The sequence below is a fragment of the Palaemon carinicauda genome, chromosome 10, assembly GCF_036898095.1.
Source record: "Palaemon carinicauda isolate YSFRI2023 chromosome 10, ASM3689809v2, whole genome shotgun sequence".
Lineage (NCBI taxonomy): Eukaryota > Metazoa > Arthropoda > Malacostraca > Decapoda > Palaemonidae > Palaemon > Palaemon carinicauda.
In genome coordinates this window covers 119,321,709-119,341,856 of record NC_090734.1, presented here as the reverse complement: position 1 = coordinate 119,341,856, position 20,148 = coordinate 119,321,709, and the positions used below count along the sequence as shown (strand labels likewise).

General features: G+C 34.6%; 1 protein-coding gene across 3 annotated transcripts in view; it reads right to left on the bottom strand.

Annotated features, from left to right (window-relative positions):
- Positions 1–20,148, bottom strand: part of LOC137648716 (tyrosine-protein phosphatase 10D-like) — a 323,664-nt gene that overhangs the window by 287,504 nt on the left and 16,012 nt on the right. For all 3 annotated transcript variants that reach the window (XM_068381760.1, XM_068381761.1, XM_068381762.1), the window contains exons 3-5: positions 16,493–16,535; positions 8,550–8,646; positions 7,541–7,743 (exon numbers count right to left, since the gene is read on the bottom strand). In XM_068381760.1, the coding sequence (XP_068237861.1) occupies positions 7,541–7,743; positions 8,550–8,646; positions 16,493–16,535 (343 nt within the window). The remainder of the gene's footprint in view (positions 1–7,540; positions 7,744–8,549; positions 8,647–16,492; positions 16,536–20,148) is intronic.

The following is a 20,148-nucleotide window of genomic DNA, read 5'->3' as shown; positions in this document are numbered from 1 at the left end:
CGATAGAGTCAGAATGGTCCCTAGACGCAGGATCATTCTCCTTCATCTTACGTCAAGTCCCAGAACTGAAAATCGACCTCTTCGCAACGAGCAACAACAAGAAGCTACCTCGTTACGTGGCCCCATACGAGGACCCTCTAGCGGAAGCAGTGGACGCGATGTCCCTAGATTGGAACAGATGGTCCAGGATTTACCTGTTCCCTCCACTCAATCTTCTGTTGAAAGTCCTCAACAAACTGAGATCCTTTCAGGGGACGGCAGCTATAGTGGCTCACAAGGGGCCACACAGCATCTGGTTTCCTCTAATATTGGAACTGCGACTGAAGCTGGTCTCGTTGCCGGACACAGTTCTGACTCAACAAGTGCAGAAGTCGACTGTCTTCGCTTCATCACAGAAAACCCGAAACCTTCATCTCATGATTTTCTCTCCTTAGCAGTTAAGAAAAGGTTTGGGATTTCGAGAGACAGTATAAACTTCTTAGAAGAATATGAGTCTAAATCTACCAGAAGACAATATGAGTTGTCTTGGAAGAAATGGGTTGCCTTTGTCAAGGCAAAAAAGCCAAAGGAAATCTCAACAGATATCTGTTTATCATTCTTTATTCATCTTCATGAACAAGGATTAGCAGCCAACACGATATCTACGAAATATCTGCCTTGACTAGACCCTTGCTGTACGCCTGCCAGGGAGACTTCTCTAATGAAATCTTAAACAAGATCCCTAAGGCCTGCACTAGAATTAGGCCTGCAGCACCTCCGAGGCCCATTTCGTGGTCCTTGGATAAGGTTCTTCATTTGGCATCAACTCTGAACAATGAGGATTGCTCTCTGAAAGATTTGACCCAAAAAGTTATATTCCTATTTGCACTAGCCTCGGGAGCCAGAGTTAGCGAAATAGTGGCCCTTTTGAGAGATGAGGGCCATATTCAGTTCACGGAAAGGGGAGAACTAAATCTTTTTCCTGACCCAACGTTTCTCGCTAAAAATTAGCTACCCACCAAAAGGTGGGGTCCCTGGAGAATCTGCCCTCTGAAGGAAGATGTATCTCTAAGTCCAGTAGAGTGCCTACAGGTCTATCTTCATAGAACTTCAGACTTTAGGGGAGGACAGCTCTTTAAGGGAGACACTTCAGGTTCAAATTTGTCTCTGAAACAACTAAGGGCGAATATCACCTACTTCATTTGCAGAGCGGATCCGGACAGTACACCCGCAGGTCATGATCCGAGAAAGATTGCTTCTTCTCTGAATTTTTTCCAAAATATGGATTTTGAAAGTCTTCGCTCGTATACTTGATGGAAGTCATCCAGTGTGTTTTTCAAACACTATGCGAAGCAAGTGCAAGTGATCAAGAGGTTTGTGGTGGCGGCAGGTAGTGTGCTAAAACCTGCTGCTTAAAAACTGCAAGAAACAGTGAATTAGTTGGGACTTATGTGAAGGGTGTACATACTGACTCCCTACGGAGCAACATGTTAAGTGAAGTGTCACCATGGTGAAACTATGGACTGTTCCAATTGTAAAAGGCGAAAGAAGCATAAAAGAATAACACGTGTGCCATGCGTACTGTTACGCAAGTGTGAATAGACTGTAATGACAAACATTTGAAAAAGAAAATTTACAAAAAATTTTCCCTTCTAAGTGGCTTTAAGTGTTTCTTTTCAGATGAAACAAGTATTTCTGATATTTCTTCTATATTTATGTTTTAAAAATTTTCCAATAACATTTTATACTGTACTATAAAATGCAAATTGACTTCATACTTTATTGGTTACCAATAAAATTATACTTGAATTTTGCGTCTTATTCGCCCCAAGATTCAGATGAATAAAAATGTGTTTGAGCATTCATTGATCACCCTTTTATTTTTCATATATATAAGAGAACATCTATAAATATTTGTTTCAACAGGTAAACAAACCTTCTCTGTGTGTACACATCAGGATTTGTCAGTCTTTGATTACAACTGACTTGGTATACCTTGATTGTAATGCTGACTTATACAAACAATTGTTTCTACATGGATATAAACCTGTCTGTCTTCGCATACAGCTAGCCCAGTAGACCCAGGGAGGTGTCGGTAGTTCATACATACATTTGTTCCCTTTCGAATACAAACTCTGATTGAAAAGGTATATTGTGAGACCAGTATACCTGTTTGTTTGCTAGGTTGTTCATATGAAATATGCAATCCTCGAGATTTTTTCCAGAGTCTGGCATGACTCTTTCCTGTAGGGGGCAGGAAGCACTAACATAGTTCATGATTAGTTGAAATGATGTATAACGGTAACATCATACGTCTCTAAGTCTAAATGGCTAAGGAAAGTCTGTCTTGAGATTAAGACACAAATAATAAATCCATAGATACATTAATGCTCTGGTAAACTTCCATCAGGACGACATGGCCTGAGCCCAAATAACGGATTTTGAGTGAAGCGAAAAATCTATTTTTGGGTGAGATAGCCATGTCATCTTGATGGACCCGCCCTCCTTTTTATAAAAGGGCTGGAAGAATCCCTCCCGAAAGTACTGTATCTGTAGCACCTCACTTAACGCTACAAGGAATAAAGATGGCGGACGGATATGACGTCATCTAGGTACTCAAAACAGTAAGGAGTGGTGCCTTACTAACGGCTCCCCTTTCGTTTCTTGCCACTTTCCCTCTCAAAGCGTAAACGCTATTCGGGGTGAAGATAGATATGTGGCGTGTCAAGAATACGTCCTCTGATATTATGCGATAACCCTAAAAGTAAAAGTTAGGGATATTCGTGTCAGGAGTTAGAATTCTGGATACCTTAAGGTAAAATTCTCTGGGAATATCACTGTAGTCAAATATACCCTAGGAAGCTAGTTTAAAGGAACTTCCATCAGGACAACATGGCTATCTCACCCAAAAATAGATTTTTCACTTCGCTCAAAATCCGTTTATTGGACCTTTAACTCATCAGCTTCACTACAATGGTGATTTTTGTTGGGATAATCTTGAAAATCTAATTTAATATTGCTGTTAAATATCATAAATTGAGTAATAAATTTAAATTGCAGATTGGCTTTGACTAGTCATATATAATTACTGTTAGCTGTAGAATATCTTAATTGTCTAAGTACTACATAGGTTCAATACAGTCTTTGTTACTCTTCTGATATTATCACCAGAATTTAGTCTATTTCAGAAGGCCAGACCACCAAAACATCTGATAATTTGTACTAACAGATTTGAATGGGTGACTTGTGGAATTATTTGGGTCGCCTGGTGCTGACATGGACATACAGTGCTCAAGGGCAACTAGGGGGAAAACGCAGAGATTGAACATTGAGGCAAGGGTTGATAGAGGTTAGGCAGCAAGATGGCGAAAGGAAGCAGGGTGTTGGCAATCAGTGAATGCAAAAATGTAAGCAGGATATTAGTCCAATGTGAAAGTTTCAATTTGTTATATTCTTCAGAGGGCCAATGATCTACACTGACCTTTTTATCGGGGTATATCTAAACTTTGGCCACTGCAATGTAGTTTACTCCTATTTGGGTAACTAAATTCTCGATTGATAATTAAGCGAACAGTTTTGATGTTTATGGGCAGTACTGACTATTGTGGTACTTTCTTCATTACTAAGCACAAATAAACAACCAGAGTACGTATATGCATCCATTTAAGATAATGTATATAACCAACATTTTTTTTTATCTAAACAGAGTATACATTTAGCTAAGATTTTAAATATCTAATACTTAAAGAATTATTCTAGTAATTCTAAATATACAGACTATCATCAGAATTCTAAGTTATAAAGTTAATTTGAGTGTTGGAATGAGAAGACAATGAAAATTCATTTATTCATAAATGGATTCCATAGATGCTACTTTATCTAGCATGTGTGAGGTGGCATACCACCCTCCACTAACAACTCAAAAAAACATCAAATTATTTGGATTATAGTCAAGATAGATGTAAAAATTACAATGACAGTACAGTAGTTATAAAACAATAAATACGAATTCCTCAACTAGATGATAGTAAAGAAACGACCAAGGAATTTAGATTCACATTTCCCATAAACTGCATAATGCTTGATATTAGTCTATATCGTTGTGCATAATCTTATGAAAATGTACAATGATAATACTGAAGAGTATTTGATGTTCATACTAAATAGAAAGATTCCTGAATTATTGTGTTTATTGATGTATTAACCATAAGAAAGAAGCATTGATAATTACATTAGTTATTGATAAACTGTCATACACTGTATGTACATACACACACAACAGACAAACACGTGCACACTATATATATATATATATATATATATATATATATATATATATATATTTATATATATATATATATATATATATATATATATATATATATATATATATATATATATATATATTACACAGTAATCCCTTGGCTATCATGGGTGTTCCGTTCAATGGGATGGCTGAAAGACTGAAGTAGATACAGAAAGCTATGATATACAGTATTTTTTTCATTTCTTTAAAAAAAAATCATCTAAGTTTTTGTAAACACTCCTAACACTATTATAACCCTGTTATACAATCTAAAAAAAAACTTCTCAAGCTAAAAGGTACATGTACTTGACACTCATCATTACAAACCTATCCCACACTCCTATGAACACTTTCAGTTATACAGGATTTATGCTATTCGTATGAGTGCACAGCTGAATACAGTACACCTAAGGCCAGGCTAGCATAGCCTAGCTCGTGGGTATGGGACTGGAGTTGATTTAACTAGTGTATACAAATTCTCTACTGTACACGTATGGCACCACATCGAAGATATTAAGATTGAAGGACATGGAGAAAGTCTGTAAAATGTTACTACAGTAAATAATTCTAACAATTTCTGTAAGGGGTACTCACCCCAAGTTAATCACTCCAATGAAGCTTGAATGATTATGATGAGAATGAATTAGCTATGCAGTAGCGTAGATGACTTAGAAGACTATGATAAAGTATTTACAGCCAATTGTAAGCATCATTGTAGGATTTGACTGAATGTAATAAGTAAAACCTTTAATTAAAGCATCACAAAACACACGAGTACAAAGAAACACATGTAGTCATACAATTGCACTCATAAAACGCAAAGTGTGAAGTGACAAGGGGAATGCAGCCTGAAATAGCATCCCTCTAATGCAGCGTGCTGAAATCTATTTCAGGTGGTGCTGGGGAAGGTCACACGTGGTAGTTGAGAGTGGGTGGGTCTTTTCTTAGCATCATTATTATATTTTCAAGTAACAGATTGCAGTTTCTGACTATAGGAATGTGATATCTGGTGTTCCTCGGAGTAGTGTTCTTGGCCCATTACTTTTCATACTATATACACATGACATGTGGTTTGGCCTAGAAAACAAGCTCGTTGCATACACAGATGATGCTACTCTCTTTGCATCAATTCCATCTACTGAATGTAGATCTGGGGTTGCTGAATCCCTTAATAGAGATCTAGCTAAAATTTGTGCATGGTGCAAATTATGGGGCATGAAATTGAATCCTGACAAAACTCAAAGTACGATTGTAATTAGGTCAAGGACAGTTTCTTTAACTCTGTAAGATTCTTAAAATTTTAGGTGAGATTCTTGACAGAAAATTTACTTTTGAGGAACATATTAGGTCTGTTTTTTCCTCAATTGCACAAAAAATTGGCTTATTGAGAAAGTCTTTTAAGATATTCGGTGATCAATCTATTCTGAAGAAGTGTTTTAATTCTTTTATTCTACCTTGTTTTGAGTATTGTTCTCCTGTCTGGTCTTCAGCTGCTGATTCTCATCTTAATTTGTTGGACAGAAACTTGCGGTCAATTAAATTTCTTATTCCTGATCTAGATATTAATCTCTGGCACCGTCATTCAATTAGTTCAAAATGCATGTTGCATAAGATCTTTTTTTATAATCCTGACCATCCTTTACATTCAGATCTTCCCGGACAGTTCCATCCTGTTTGTAATACTAGGTATTCAGTTAATTCTAATAGTTATGCCTTTTCCGTCATGAGGCTCAATACTAAACAGTATTCTAGAAGTTTCATTCCAGCTGAGACCAAGTTGTAGAATGATCTTCCTAATCGGGTAGTTGAATCAGTAGAATTTCAACATTTCAAACTTGCAGCATATGTTTTTATGTTGAGCAGACTGGCATGCCTTTTTTTATAGTTTATAAATGAAAGATCTGTTTTAATGTTGTTACTGTTCTTAAAATATTTCCTTTTAATTGTTCATAACTTCTGTTATAGTTTATCTTTTTCCCTACTTCCTTTCTTCATTGGTTTATTTTTCCTTGGAGCCCTTAGGCTTATAGCATTCTCTTTTTTCCAACTAGGGTTGTAGCTTTGTTATTGATAATAAAAATAGTAATGATAATAGTCCCACATAAGCAACAGCAAAAATTATGTTAATGGGTATTTTTATTAAGTTTAATCATGTTCTTCCTTCATTTTCTCATTGTTTTTGCCAATACTATTGCCATAATGGCTGTTTTTGTTTTGGAGAATGAACCAAATAATATGATTAAGATATACTGCACTTGTCTTTACTTTATCCTTGTAGTAACTAGGTGTTGACCAATGGCAGGGAGTGCTGTAATGCTTACGCCAGACAAAAAGGAGTGTTGAGGTCGAAAAAAGGTTAAGAATCTCTGCTTTAATGAATGATTAAGCACTCAGTGGGCCAATCAGTGGCCAGGATATAGATTATCATGTCATGATTGTCACACTAATCTTTCAACTAATAGAGTGTGGTATACAATCTCGCATAAGCAACACAGAATATATACAGAACTATACGTACAGTAGCTTCAGCGTAGCATCAACAGAGTTAAGCCAATGACATTTTCCATCACAAACGTGTTCAACCATGCTTTCTTTCTTTGTGGTTTTTTCCAAAAGGATTCAATATTTTTCTTTTTAATCTACTGAGGTGGAAAATTATCATCTTATCGTTAAAATTATAAAAAGTATAAATTTTTTAAGTATTTAATTTTGGTAAAATTTAGCATATTTCGAGGATTACCATGGCTCAGAAAAAGTCGGCATAGTGAATTTGCGAAAAGCAAATCCATATGTGAGTGTGAGTGTGTGTGTGTGTGAGTATGGGAAATAAATTTATGGAATCTTGCCACTGTTGGGACCTAGGGAGGCCACTTGGCAATAAGGTGCTACCAGGGGAAAATCCCACACAATAAGATTTAAGTTGAGAGAAGCTGGACAAAGGAAGATGGATGAGCTTAACAGAAAGGAAGGCAAATAACAGGACTGAAAATTGGGCACAGCACTCCAGGTCTTTTTATGAATGCAAATGGTGCCTCACGTGGAGTGCACTGCCAGCAATAGGCCAACACCCTTAAAAGTTAGCATATATGGTAACATATTTTTTCACTGGACCACACTTGATATAGTACTGTAAACTACATTATTGGGTGTTGAAAGACAGTAAATACATATTAATAGTCGATTCAATCAACTCAACTAATTGCCGTATGCATGAAAAGATTTTGCAATTTTCTTAATATTTATAACTATACCCACCTCTTGCCTTCGTTTTTATGGACACTGTAGAAGTGTAACTTGAGTCCATATTTTGCCGAATTGCAGCCACCCGGACATCATACTTGGTCAACCCATCAACTTCAAAGATAAACTCAGTTGAATTTCCGTTAGATTCGTCACTAAAGTCACAAGGTCCACAGCAGCTCACAGCACCTCTGTTACAACTTACATTTACTAAGTACCTGAAATAACAAAAGAATGTTCAGAATGGCAAAACAAAATATGTTTTATTCATGTCAACTACAGGAAATCCCTGTATATATAGAAAAAAAAGTTTAGTATGACTGTATGACTAGTGGCAATGGCTAGAGAAGGCGTGGCTTTGACTACAAAATTTACTCTACAGCCTAAGTAATAAGTCTTGATATTTCAAGCGTAATAACATTCTCTCTCTCTCTCTCTCTCTCTCTCTCTCTCTCTCTCTCTCTCTCTCTCTCTCTCTCTCTCTCTCTCTTCTCTCTCTCTCTCTCTCAAGAATTAAGTCATAATTAACAAGAAGAGGAAGAGGAACGGCAAATTTAAAGTGAAGTAAGATATCGATACACAGCATTCAATCGCTAAAGACACAAATACAGCTTCTTTATGTTCTCTACAATATTCTATTCAAGTAATAATTAACATAAAATCTGCATTGCAAGGTAAGGCACTGGCATATTAGAGAAGTAAGGTCAAATGAAGCACAAGCTGTAATAGTTAATTTGTATGGAGATAATGGCTTAGGCATATTTGACGATGAATTTCTGTACCTAAAATGTTTTCCATAATCAATATCTTCGTAATGATAAAATCTAATATGTGTCAGAGCAGATATAAAGACTTCAAGGGACATAATTTTTCCAATTTATCAGGACAAAATACTAATAACAAATGATGATAATTTACCAAAACATAAATTACTTTAAAGGTTACCAATGTAACTCAAATCCACCTTAAAAAAAAATCATTAAAAGAAATCCTTAAGCATTAAGACAATACAAATAAAACCAACCTTTCAGCTGAGTCAACTGGATCCCACGTGACTGAAGCCTTACTTTCACCTTCTGTCAATGTGATTCTGACGTTCTGAGGAACAGGAACAGTCGAATCTAGAAAATAAAAGTTATAAAAAGCACAATGTAAGGTGAATAGTATACAAAAGAAAACAAATCATAAGGACAAAATAAACGCCAAGAATATCAAAATTAAACTACAAAAACATGCTTTGTAAGAAAAAAGTTTGCAAATATAAATAAAGTTTTACAAATTGTTAAAGAGTGCAAAGCTAGGATTAATAGCTTGTCCTTATCAAATTCAAAGTTAATTACTTTCAATAATTGAACAGTGAAGCCTATGAATGTCATCTCTGACGGTCTAGTTTACACTAATAAAATGTTAAATGTTTATCTAATCTAAATGTTGCATTTGTGGGGGCATGCCTTAGGCGCTGAGACCAGGGAGGCCATTTAGCACTATGATGCAAGGGGGAGGTGGGATACCACATCTAGATATTAAGGAGAGGGCTAATATGTGGGTGCATCACGTGGTCGAAGAGACACTTCAAGCATTTTGACTTAAAAAAAAAAAAAGATAAATAAAATGGGCATTGTTGAACCTTGACAGAGATTTTGAAAATTGGTTCTGCAAAGAGAGACACGCTAAACGTTATACCTTCCTGTAAGGTTTCATTTTATAACAATTACAGAAAGGTTTCATTTCATACCAATAACAGAAAGGTTTCATTTTATAACAATAACAGAAAGGTTTCATTTCATACCAATAACAGAAAGGTTTCATTTTATAACAATAACAGAAAGGTTTCATTTTATAACAATACATAAATTGGCAAAGTTGTGTGTTTGGTATCTGGGATGCAAGGGATTTTTAGCACTTAGTGTTCTTGTCACCCTCATTCATAATTTCACCGCCGAGTTACATCTCCCTTCCATTCCCTCTTTGATGTTTGACAGTAGAATGCTCGTTTTATCCATGACCCACTCTACGCGAGTCTTGCTTTAACCGAACCGCTATTTTCACCACAAGTTAATTTTGTCAATTCCACGTTTTTAGTAGATTCTGGTATCTAACGTAAGTTTATAATAACGTGGTTTTTCATTCTTAGTGTAATTTGTCTCAATTTGTGTTGAAATATGTGAAAAGTAACAAAATTATGCAGCGTGCATCCGAAAAAAAGTTCCTGCCGTTGACTTCGGCGGGTGTTATTATTAAATTCAGATTTACCATCACGATACTTTATAATATATCTATTTATTGACAAAACCTATATCTAAGGGAGAAATTTAGATTAGTAAATAAGTTTCGATTCACATTACTTGGTAATCATTTGAAAACAATGATGGTATTCGGACAAAAATACTAACGACCAATCAGCTATTAGGAAATTTTCCGAGCTAAAGGGGCACCCCTGCGGGTCGGTGCATATATGCCTCGATAAAAAAAAATGACTATAGTTTACAATTAAATGCGATCAACGTAACTGAAAACACTTAAAAGGGGAAAAGGGTATAGGATCTTTCTTGTATTCTTTCACACACCGGGAAAGTACTGTACTATCTTTCAGGAAGAATTTCAACTTGTGTCCCAAACTGTCGTGTATCCAAAACTGTCGTTATTCGTGTGTCAAAAACTGACGTTATTCCCGTGTATCCAAAACTGTCGTTATTCGTGTGTCAAAAACTGACGTTATTCGCGTGTATCCAAAACTGTCGTTATTCTCGTGTGTCCAAAACTGACGTTATTCGCGTGTATCCAAAACTGTCGTTATTCTCGTGTGTCCAAAACTGACGTTATTCACGTGTATCCAAAACTGACGTTATTCACGTGTATCCAAAACTGACGTTATTCACGTGTATCCAAAACTGTCGTTATTCCGTGTATTCAACTGTTGTTATTCATGTGTGTCCACAACTGTCGTTATTCATGTGTATCCAAAACTGTAGTTATTCACGTGTATCCAAAACTGTCGTTATTCACGTGTGTCCATAACTGTCGTTATTCACGTGTATCCAAAACTGTCGTTATTCACGTGTATCCAAAACAGTCGTTTTAAACATATATAAACAAATGTCGTTATTCACGTGTATCCAAAACTGTCGTTATTCACGTGTATCCAAAACTGTCGTTTTAAACATGCATAAACAAATGTCGTTATTCACGTGTATCCAAAACTGTCGTTTTAAACATGCATAAACAAATGTCGTTATTCACGTGTATCCAAAACTGTCGTTATTCACGTGTATACTCCACTCTAGAAAAATACTATCAAAATTCCATAATTCTCCATAGTAGACTTTACAGTATTTCTTCGCCAAATCTAAAGTAATATTCCTGTTGTCATCTTCACATCTCTTGTATTACGACTCGCCCATTTTAGTAATTCGATTATGCCCCATAACTTGTGTGGTACTACACTATAGTTCCTTATCATGAAAGGCGAGAATTGAATACAAGCTACTCTTACTAACGTTTAAGATACTGAACCAAAATGAACCAAAATATCTAAAAGAATGCCTGAACTAGAACTAGAAACAAATGTTACCATAAGACACATGAGTGACAAACATAGACTATCTGAACCAAGAACAAATAGTGAATTTGGTGAAAGGGTTTTTAGCTACTGTGCGCCTAGACATTATAATAAACTGCCAACTGAAATGAAGGACCTAAAGGGAGCAATTGAATTTAAGAAGAAACTAAAGACATTACTCTTCACAAGATCATATGATTTGGAAGATGCTACAATCAAAGAATTGTAAAAGTTATAATGAAAATGTTTCGTTAGATGATTGATATGGACCCGCCCGAGTAGTAGTTCACTCGACTTCAGTGGAAGGTTGGATTTAAACCCAAAACAAGTAAACAAGTAACGGAAATTGCTTTTTCTTTACTGTTAAATTTTCCCAAAGGGCAAAATAAAAAATGCTTTCAACATCGTGAGAACTTTATCCTCAGAGTTATGAAATGATCAAACTTACAAATAGACATTCTCATGATTCCATTCACAGCCTCTTATTTGATTAAACTTCATATTCATGTAATGTTTTATACCTTTCTAACCTCGCTCTAAAATATAACAGCTAGCAAGATATATCTATACTTTCTTTTAACTGTTTTGACAACAAATAAATTTCCTTTCCGTAAAGATTTATCACCTTAGAAATTGAAAATTAAATGAATTTGTCTCATGAAAACTTCTTATCACATCTAAATATCTTATGTACTATTTTAGTCCACTGACTAATTCGACTCGGTATGCTGTACAGTAAACACTGAATGGGAGTTTATTCTAGACGCTTACATTTCCAGTTCAACTGATGACAGAACGTACTTATGGATCTTGCATTTACTGTAAAACTAAAACAAAATTCTCGAGTTTCACCGATCAGAATTTGAAAGAAAGCTTAGATGTGTACATCACATGAAAGCAATGCACCACTAAAAGGTAGTTGTTGATTATGGTTACTTGTGAAACATGACTAAATTCGTCCTTACTTTAAGGGATGCTTACTCTACTAGGATCTTCAGTCACCTTACCGTATGCACTCAAAGGCTTTCAAAAATTCACACCTCAAATTTCACATTCTATAGAATATTTATTCCTAATAAATATTATATTTTACTAAAATTCAATTTCTATAAAGAAACCATTTTCCTTGCTGAAAAAAAAAAGTAGCAGCAGTTTTCTCGTCGACGACAAACCAGAGGAAGCCACTCGCTTCCGGTTGAGATGAAAAGACAGGAAAAGAACTCTCGGACCAACATCCGTACTCATCTCGTATGAGTTCATATATGCTTTCATTATATGGCTCCTCTGAAATGCATGCTATGGAAATTTCATTTTCACATAATTTAGAATCCTGTAAGACTCGAGGCCAAGAGAATTAGATGAAACTTCCTATTCAGAATTAAAACAAAATACCAACGGTTCTTAGAACGTAAAAAGAAAAAAAGCTGCTTTGTTAACTTCATTCATCAACAACAATTATTCACTTATTTCTTGAACTGCTATTATTTACTTGTATCCCCCACTGTCATTGTTCACTTGTATTCTTAACTGCCATTATTCAAATGTATCCTTTACTTCTATTTTGCAAACTTATCATAGACTGCCCTTATTCACTTACATCCCTGACTGCCATTATTCACACCTGCATCCTCAAGTGCCACTATTTCCTCGTATCTTCAAGTTTCATTATTCACTTGTGCCCCTTACTGTCATTATTCAATTGTGCCCCTTACTGTCATTAATCACGTCTTTCCCAAACTGTCATTATTCACTCGTATCTCCAACTATCATCATTCACTTCTATCCCCAACAGTCATTATTCACTTGTACCCCCAACTGTCATTCACTTGTACCCCCAACTTTCATTATTCACTTGTATCCTCAACTGTCATAAATCACTTGTATCCTCAACTATAGTAATTTACTTGTAACCTCAAGTATCATGATTCACCTGTGTCCCCAACTGTCGTCATTCACTTGTGTCCCCAATTTATTATTTACTTGTATCTCCAACTGTCATTATTCACTTGTACCCCCAACTGTCATTCACTTGTACCCCCAACTATCATTATCCACTTGTATCGCCAACTGTCATTATTCACTTGTGTCCCCAACTGTCATTATTCACTTGTATCCCCAACTGTCATTATTCACTTGTATCCTTAACTATCGTTGTATACTTGTAACCTCAAGTATCATAATTCACTTGTGTCTCCAACTGTCATTACTCACTTGTGTCCCCAACTGTCACTATTCACTTGTGCCCCACCTATCATTAATCACGTCTGTCCCCAACTATCATTATTCACTTGTATACCCAACTGTCATTATTTACCTATATCCCCAACTGTCCCTATTCACCTGTATCTCCAACTGTCACTATTCATTTGTATCTTCAACTGTCATTATTCACTTCTATCCCAACTGTCATCATTCACTTGTACCCCAAAACTGTCATTCACTTGTACCCCAAAACTGTCATTCACTTGTACCCCCAACTATAATTATTCACTTGTATCCCCAACTGTCATTATTCACTTGCGTCCCCAACTGTCATAATTCACTTGTATCTTCAACTATTGTTATTTACTTGTAACCTCAAGTATCATTTTTCACTTTTATCCCAACTGTCATTGCTCACTTGTATATCCAGCTGTCATTATTCACTTGTATCCTAAACTGTCATTGTTCACTTGTTTCCCAAACTGTCATTATCACTTTTATCCTCAACTTTTATCTTTCCCTTGTGCTCTCAACTTTCCTTATTCACTTGTATCCTCAATGGTCACTATTCACTGGTATAAGCAACTGTCATTATTCACTTGTATCCCCAACTGTCATTATAAACTCGTACTCTCAATTACTATAATGATAAAGGGGGTATTATCTTGCTTCATGATGCAACTTCAATTGTCATTATTCACCTGACTCCTAAATTTTCATTATCTATATCTATCCTCAATTGTCATCATTCACTTGTATCCTCGATTGCTGTTATTCACTTGTATCCCAAATTGTCATTGGACATTTTCATTCTCAATTATCAGCTTTCAATTTTATTCCCAATTACCAATTTTCGCCGTATCCTCAACTTTCATTATTCACTTACACCTTCAGCGATACTTCTTCACTTGAATCCTAAACTTTCATTATTCACTTGTATCCTCAAATTGAATTACTTGCTTGCATCTTCAACTTTCATTATTCACACGTATCCTAACCGTCATCATTCACTTGTATTATAAATTGTCAATTTTAACTTATTACCTTCGCCAACGAAGTTGGAAGGAGGTTATGTTTTACCCCCGTTGTGTGTTGGTTTGTATGTGTTTGTTATCGAACATCTTCCTGACCACAATTATAATCGCAGAGTAATGGAACTTGCAGGGATTAATTGCTATGTAAAAAGATGGAAATGATTAGATTTTAAAAGGTCAAGGTCACGGTCAAGCAAAATATCCAATTCGCGTAATCAGCCATAAGTTTGGACATCGTTGTCACAAATAATTCAAAATTGGTTCATATTTGAGTGTATGAAAATCATCGCCAATGAAAATCATCGCCAATTCAAACATGTTAAGGGTGAAGGTCAAGGTCGAGTCCATGGTCAAGGTCAAGCAAAAGGTCAAATTTCGGTCATCAACCATATGGCCCAAATACTAATCGTAAAGTAATGAAACTTGCAGGGATTTTAAACTGCTATATAAAGAGCAGGAAATTATTAAATTTCGGAAGGTCAAAGGTCAAGGTCACACACGAGCAAAATGTCCATGTCACGTAACCAGCCAAAAGTTTGGACATCCTTATCACAGAGACTTCAAACTGGGCTCATATTTGATTGTATGAGAATCCCCGCCAATTAATATATCTTAAGGTCAAGGTCGACCAAAGGATCGAGAAATAAGCTTCCACGGGGGAGGTCTGCGTTCTACTGTGTCCCTCATTATTATTATTATTATTATTCGCTAAGCTACAACTCTAGTCAGAAAAGCATGATGCTTTAGGCCCAGGGGGCCAACAGGGAAAATAGCCCAGTGAGAAAAAAAAATAAGTAAACAGATAGAAGAGGCCCGTACCCTTAATTAATAGCATTCACTAATATCTTCACAAATGTCAATATTTTCTTACTCTGAACTGTCATAATTCATATATATATATATATATCTTAAAGTGTCATTCAATTGCATTCCCGTATCGTTATTTATGTTTGGCAATATTCGATTATATTCTCAACGGTCATTATGATTATTCATTTGTATCATCAAATTGTCATTATTCATCTCCCATTGTAAATGTTCACTTGTATCCTAAACTTATTGATTCATATGTATCATCACGTTTCCTTATTGATCTGTATTCTCAATTGAAAGGATTAACTATATATATATATATATATATATATATATATATATATATATATATATATATATATATTATATATATATACAGTATATATTATATATATATATATATATATATTATATATATACAGTATATATATATATATATACATATATATATATATACATACATATATACAAATATATATAATGAATATACATGTATATATATATATATATATATATATATATATATATATATATATATATATATATATATATATATATACATGTATAAATATATATACATATAAACATTTATATATATACATATATATATATATATATATATATATATATATATATATATATATATATATGTGTGTGTGTGTGTGTATGTATATATATTATCAACGACAAATAGCTGGAACTTGCAATGTCTTAAGATGACAACAGGATGGGAGGAAAAAGGAAACGAAGAATTGACCAAGTGCTCTCGTTTTATTATTAGACTGCTAAAGAACTTATATTTTGTAAAGATATTGTTAAACGAAATGTCATTGCTCATTTTTACTGTTTATACGTCATCACAGAGGTTTATTTGTATTCCTAATGTATTTTTAAATCATAAGACCTTGAGGAGGTGTAATAATAACACGCAAGCGCTTTGTCAATTCTTAGCTTCCTTCTTCCTCCCGGCTTGCTGTCATATATATATATATATATATATATATATATATATATATATATATATATATATATATATATATATATATATATATATATATATATATATATATATATATATATATATATATATACATATATATATATATATATATATATATATATATATATATATATATATATACATACATATATATATACATATATATATACATATATAATATAATATAATATATATACTAACATTTTTTTGTGAGAAATATACAACACATACCACACAAGAAAACAGAGAGAGAGAGAGAGAGAGAGAGAGAGAGAGAGAGAGAGAGAGAGAGAGAGAGAGAGAGAGAGAGAGAGAGAGAGAGAGAGAGAGAGAGAGAGAGAGAGAGAGAGAGAACTTACTGTCCGTCATTGTGTCCACCGGGGAGTAAGTTGGATTCGTTATCTGGAAAAATAATGAAAGCAAAATTATTATAATTTCTGACACCGTTAGTAATAATGGATCAATTATTATTATTATTATTATTATTATTATTATTATTATTATTATTATTATTATTATTATTACCTGCTAAGCTACAACCCTAATTGGGAAAGCAGGATGCTATAAGCCCAAGGGCTCCAACTGGGAAAATAGCCCAGTGAGGAAAGGAAATAAGGAAAAATGGCAAGAAAAGTTTAAGAACAATAATATTAAAATAAATCTTTCATATATAGACTATTACTATCTGATCAAGTCCCCAAACCTAACCACGGCCATGATTTTGTAGAATTCCACCAGTTATATTGAACACCGACAGATTTATAACAAAATCTATTTACCCAGGCACTTGCCCCAATTTTAGGGGGTAACCAACATCAAAGAAAGGAACAAAAGTGGACCTTTCCTCTCTCTCTGCTCCTCCCAGCCTGACGAGAGAACCAGCCGAGTTTGGCTGGTACTGCTAATAATAAAATAATAGTGTCGAAAAAAGGATGGTTTTCCTAATCTGTATGGGTGACCACGAAATAGATATTAAATATGTTTGTGTTTTGGTTACATGACCGAACTAGAATGAGTGATTGTATTAAGTTTATTTACTCATCATTAACTCTAAAGGTTACTTTGCAACACGATTAGAAGGTTTTTTTATAACTATTCTGTATGTATGTCATCTATCCTGCAATATCTTGTCACATTTTCCTTATCTAATTTAGACTTCCCCAGTTTCTAAAATCTCCAGAAAACTCTACATTTCTGTATCATATTTCTCACTTTATTTTGACCTTTTACTTCCTTAGTATTCATTTCGCAACATTCAACGATATTCTTTATATTTTATTCACGTGTAAGTCTTTTTCCTTCGTTAAGAAAATACACAAGCTAACGCTCAAACTCCAGTTCATCTTATCACTTCTCTTCCAAAATTTCACTGGAAGAAGGTGGAAGAAGAGTACGGTGATTTCACAAGAGATTGTTTTTTTTTTCTCTCCCGCACAGTGATGTCATTTGGAAGCCCAGCTGAGTCAGTGGCAAGAGGTTCATTGACGCATCTGACGCATACTGTTTTGGAGGGACCGCTGATCTTTGACATTTCAATCCGTTGATAAGCGACAGCAAAGATGGTGGTTATGCTGTGTTTGGTTGAAATAATGATCACCATAGCAAAGAAAAGGGCATTTCATTGTAGATTACCAAAGGATCCATCTCTTTGCAAAACTTGGGTTAATCTGTGCAAAATTAATGATGATTTCAACGTGAAGAATGTAAGAATATGCACCATTCTTCTTCCACCTTAGGCTGATGTTCCATTCATTTATCGTTCTATTTTCACCGAACAAAATACGTTCGAGTGAACTACTTCAAATGTTCCATCATTCAGTGATTGTCACTCGACTATAAACTCTTATTCAGTTTCAGATTGAATCTAACCAATAGGCCCTGTCGACTCTATTTCAATTAAGGAACTTTTTCTTATTGTCCGACATTAACTTAATTCGAACATTAATATTATGCTTTGATGGACCCTGGGTCGACTTTCGTCACTGAAGGACAGTGTTTATTCCAAGACCTACAGAATAGGTCTTTGTTTATTATGATCGACATTTTTCGTCGACTACCTTTACTCTGTTTAAAATTACAACACCACCTAAGTTAGCTACTCCACTTTCATTTACACAGTCTTTCATAATGCTAAATTGGGTAAATACATCTTTTGGAGTGTACGCAGTTTGGGTCATTCATAGGCTCGGCGTTTGGCATGGGAGGTCATCCAGAGTATTAGTGCCTCTCGTCCACATTTTTCAACACCATAAAAGATTGCGATTTAATAGACTGACTTTTTCAATGTATGGTCAAATATTTAGTTTAAAAAATTTTCTTTCCATTTTATTTTCAAGTTTTCTTTCACAAATAATCCATTACCTTTCCTGGATTGTTGGATTATTCCTTAAGTAACAAAAATTTCATTGCATCTCGATATTTGAGCCGCCTATCTTACTCTATTTTAATCCAAGCAAAGTGCATGAACACAAGTTTTCTTTCACAAATAATCCATTACCTTTCCTGGATTGTTGGATTATTCCTTAAGTACCTGGATTGTTGGATTATTCCTTAAGTACCTGGATTGTTGGATTATTCCTTAAGTACCTGGATTGTTGGATTATTCCTTAAGTACCTGGATTGTTGGATTATTCCTTAAGTACCTGGATTGTTGGATTATTCCTTAAGTACCTGGATTGTTGGATTATTCCTTAAGTAACAAAAATTTCATGGCATCTCGATATTTGAGCCGCCTATCTTACTCTATTTTAATCCAAGCAAAGTGCATGAACACACCCTACGATTCTACTTTTGAAATATTTTAATATTTAGTTCTTTCCTTCTATTTATACCTACATAACTTCTAAAACTGATATTGAAAATAGCAAGAAACATTTCAACTAATGGTCTATAAGGCGTTTTTTTTTTTTAACTGAACCATTCCTCTTCATTTGTTATGAAAATAGTATAACCTTTAAACTCACATAACGCGATAAACTCTTGGTTTTCATGTCTTAGTATAACTTTTCTCGTTCTGAACTCACTTCAGAACACCCCCCCCCCCCTCTCTCTCTCTCTCTCTCTCTCTCTCCTCTCTCTCTCTCTCTCTCTCTCTCTCTCTCTCTCTCTCTCTCTCTCTCAGATTGAGAAGTTACAGAAAGTGGAGAAAAAATTTATGGAATAGAGTTTTGATATCTTGGCCCTAAGTGAAATATCATGTTGTAAGGGATTGATAAGGAAATCTTAGGCCAAGGCGATATAATATATATATATATATATATATATATATATATATATATATATATATATATATATATATATATATATATATATATATATATATATATTTTTTTTTTTTTTTTTTTTTTTTTTCAGGAAGAACAGATGTAATTGGAAGAGAAGGGGTAGGAATGATAAGGACGCCAAGAGCAGAAAAGGCATTAACAGAATGGAGAGCTGTAAATAGGAGATTGTTACTTGCAAAGTAAATTAAAAACAAATGGTTCCCCTGAAGAAAGGAAAGATGAATATCATGAAGAACTGCAGTGTAACTGATGAGATTCCAGAGAGATATTAGGAAAATTGTGATTGGTGACTTTAATACTAAAGTTGGAAGGAATAATCAAGGAATACAGATTGTGATGGGTGTGAAGGTCTTGGTGAAATTGCAAATGAAAATGAAGCACATTTTAAGAGTGTTTGTTCAACATTGACTTCACCATGTGACAATTACAAAAATCAAATAGATCACATAGCCATTAATACAGAGAGAAGGAGGACTTTGATGAATTTAATAAGCTATAAAGTTGCAGATATTGGTAGTGATCACCAGCTTCTCATTACCACACTGAAATTAAAACTGAAAGCACCCAACAGAAAAGTAGATAGAATACCTAGGTTTAATACAACTAAGCTAAGAAACCTTTGCAATTTAATGTAGGAATCAATTTGTAGTGAGAAAGAGACTAAGAGAACAGACAATTAACGAGGAATGGTGTGATATTAAGAACATATCAGGCAGATGTTAGTGAAGTTT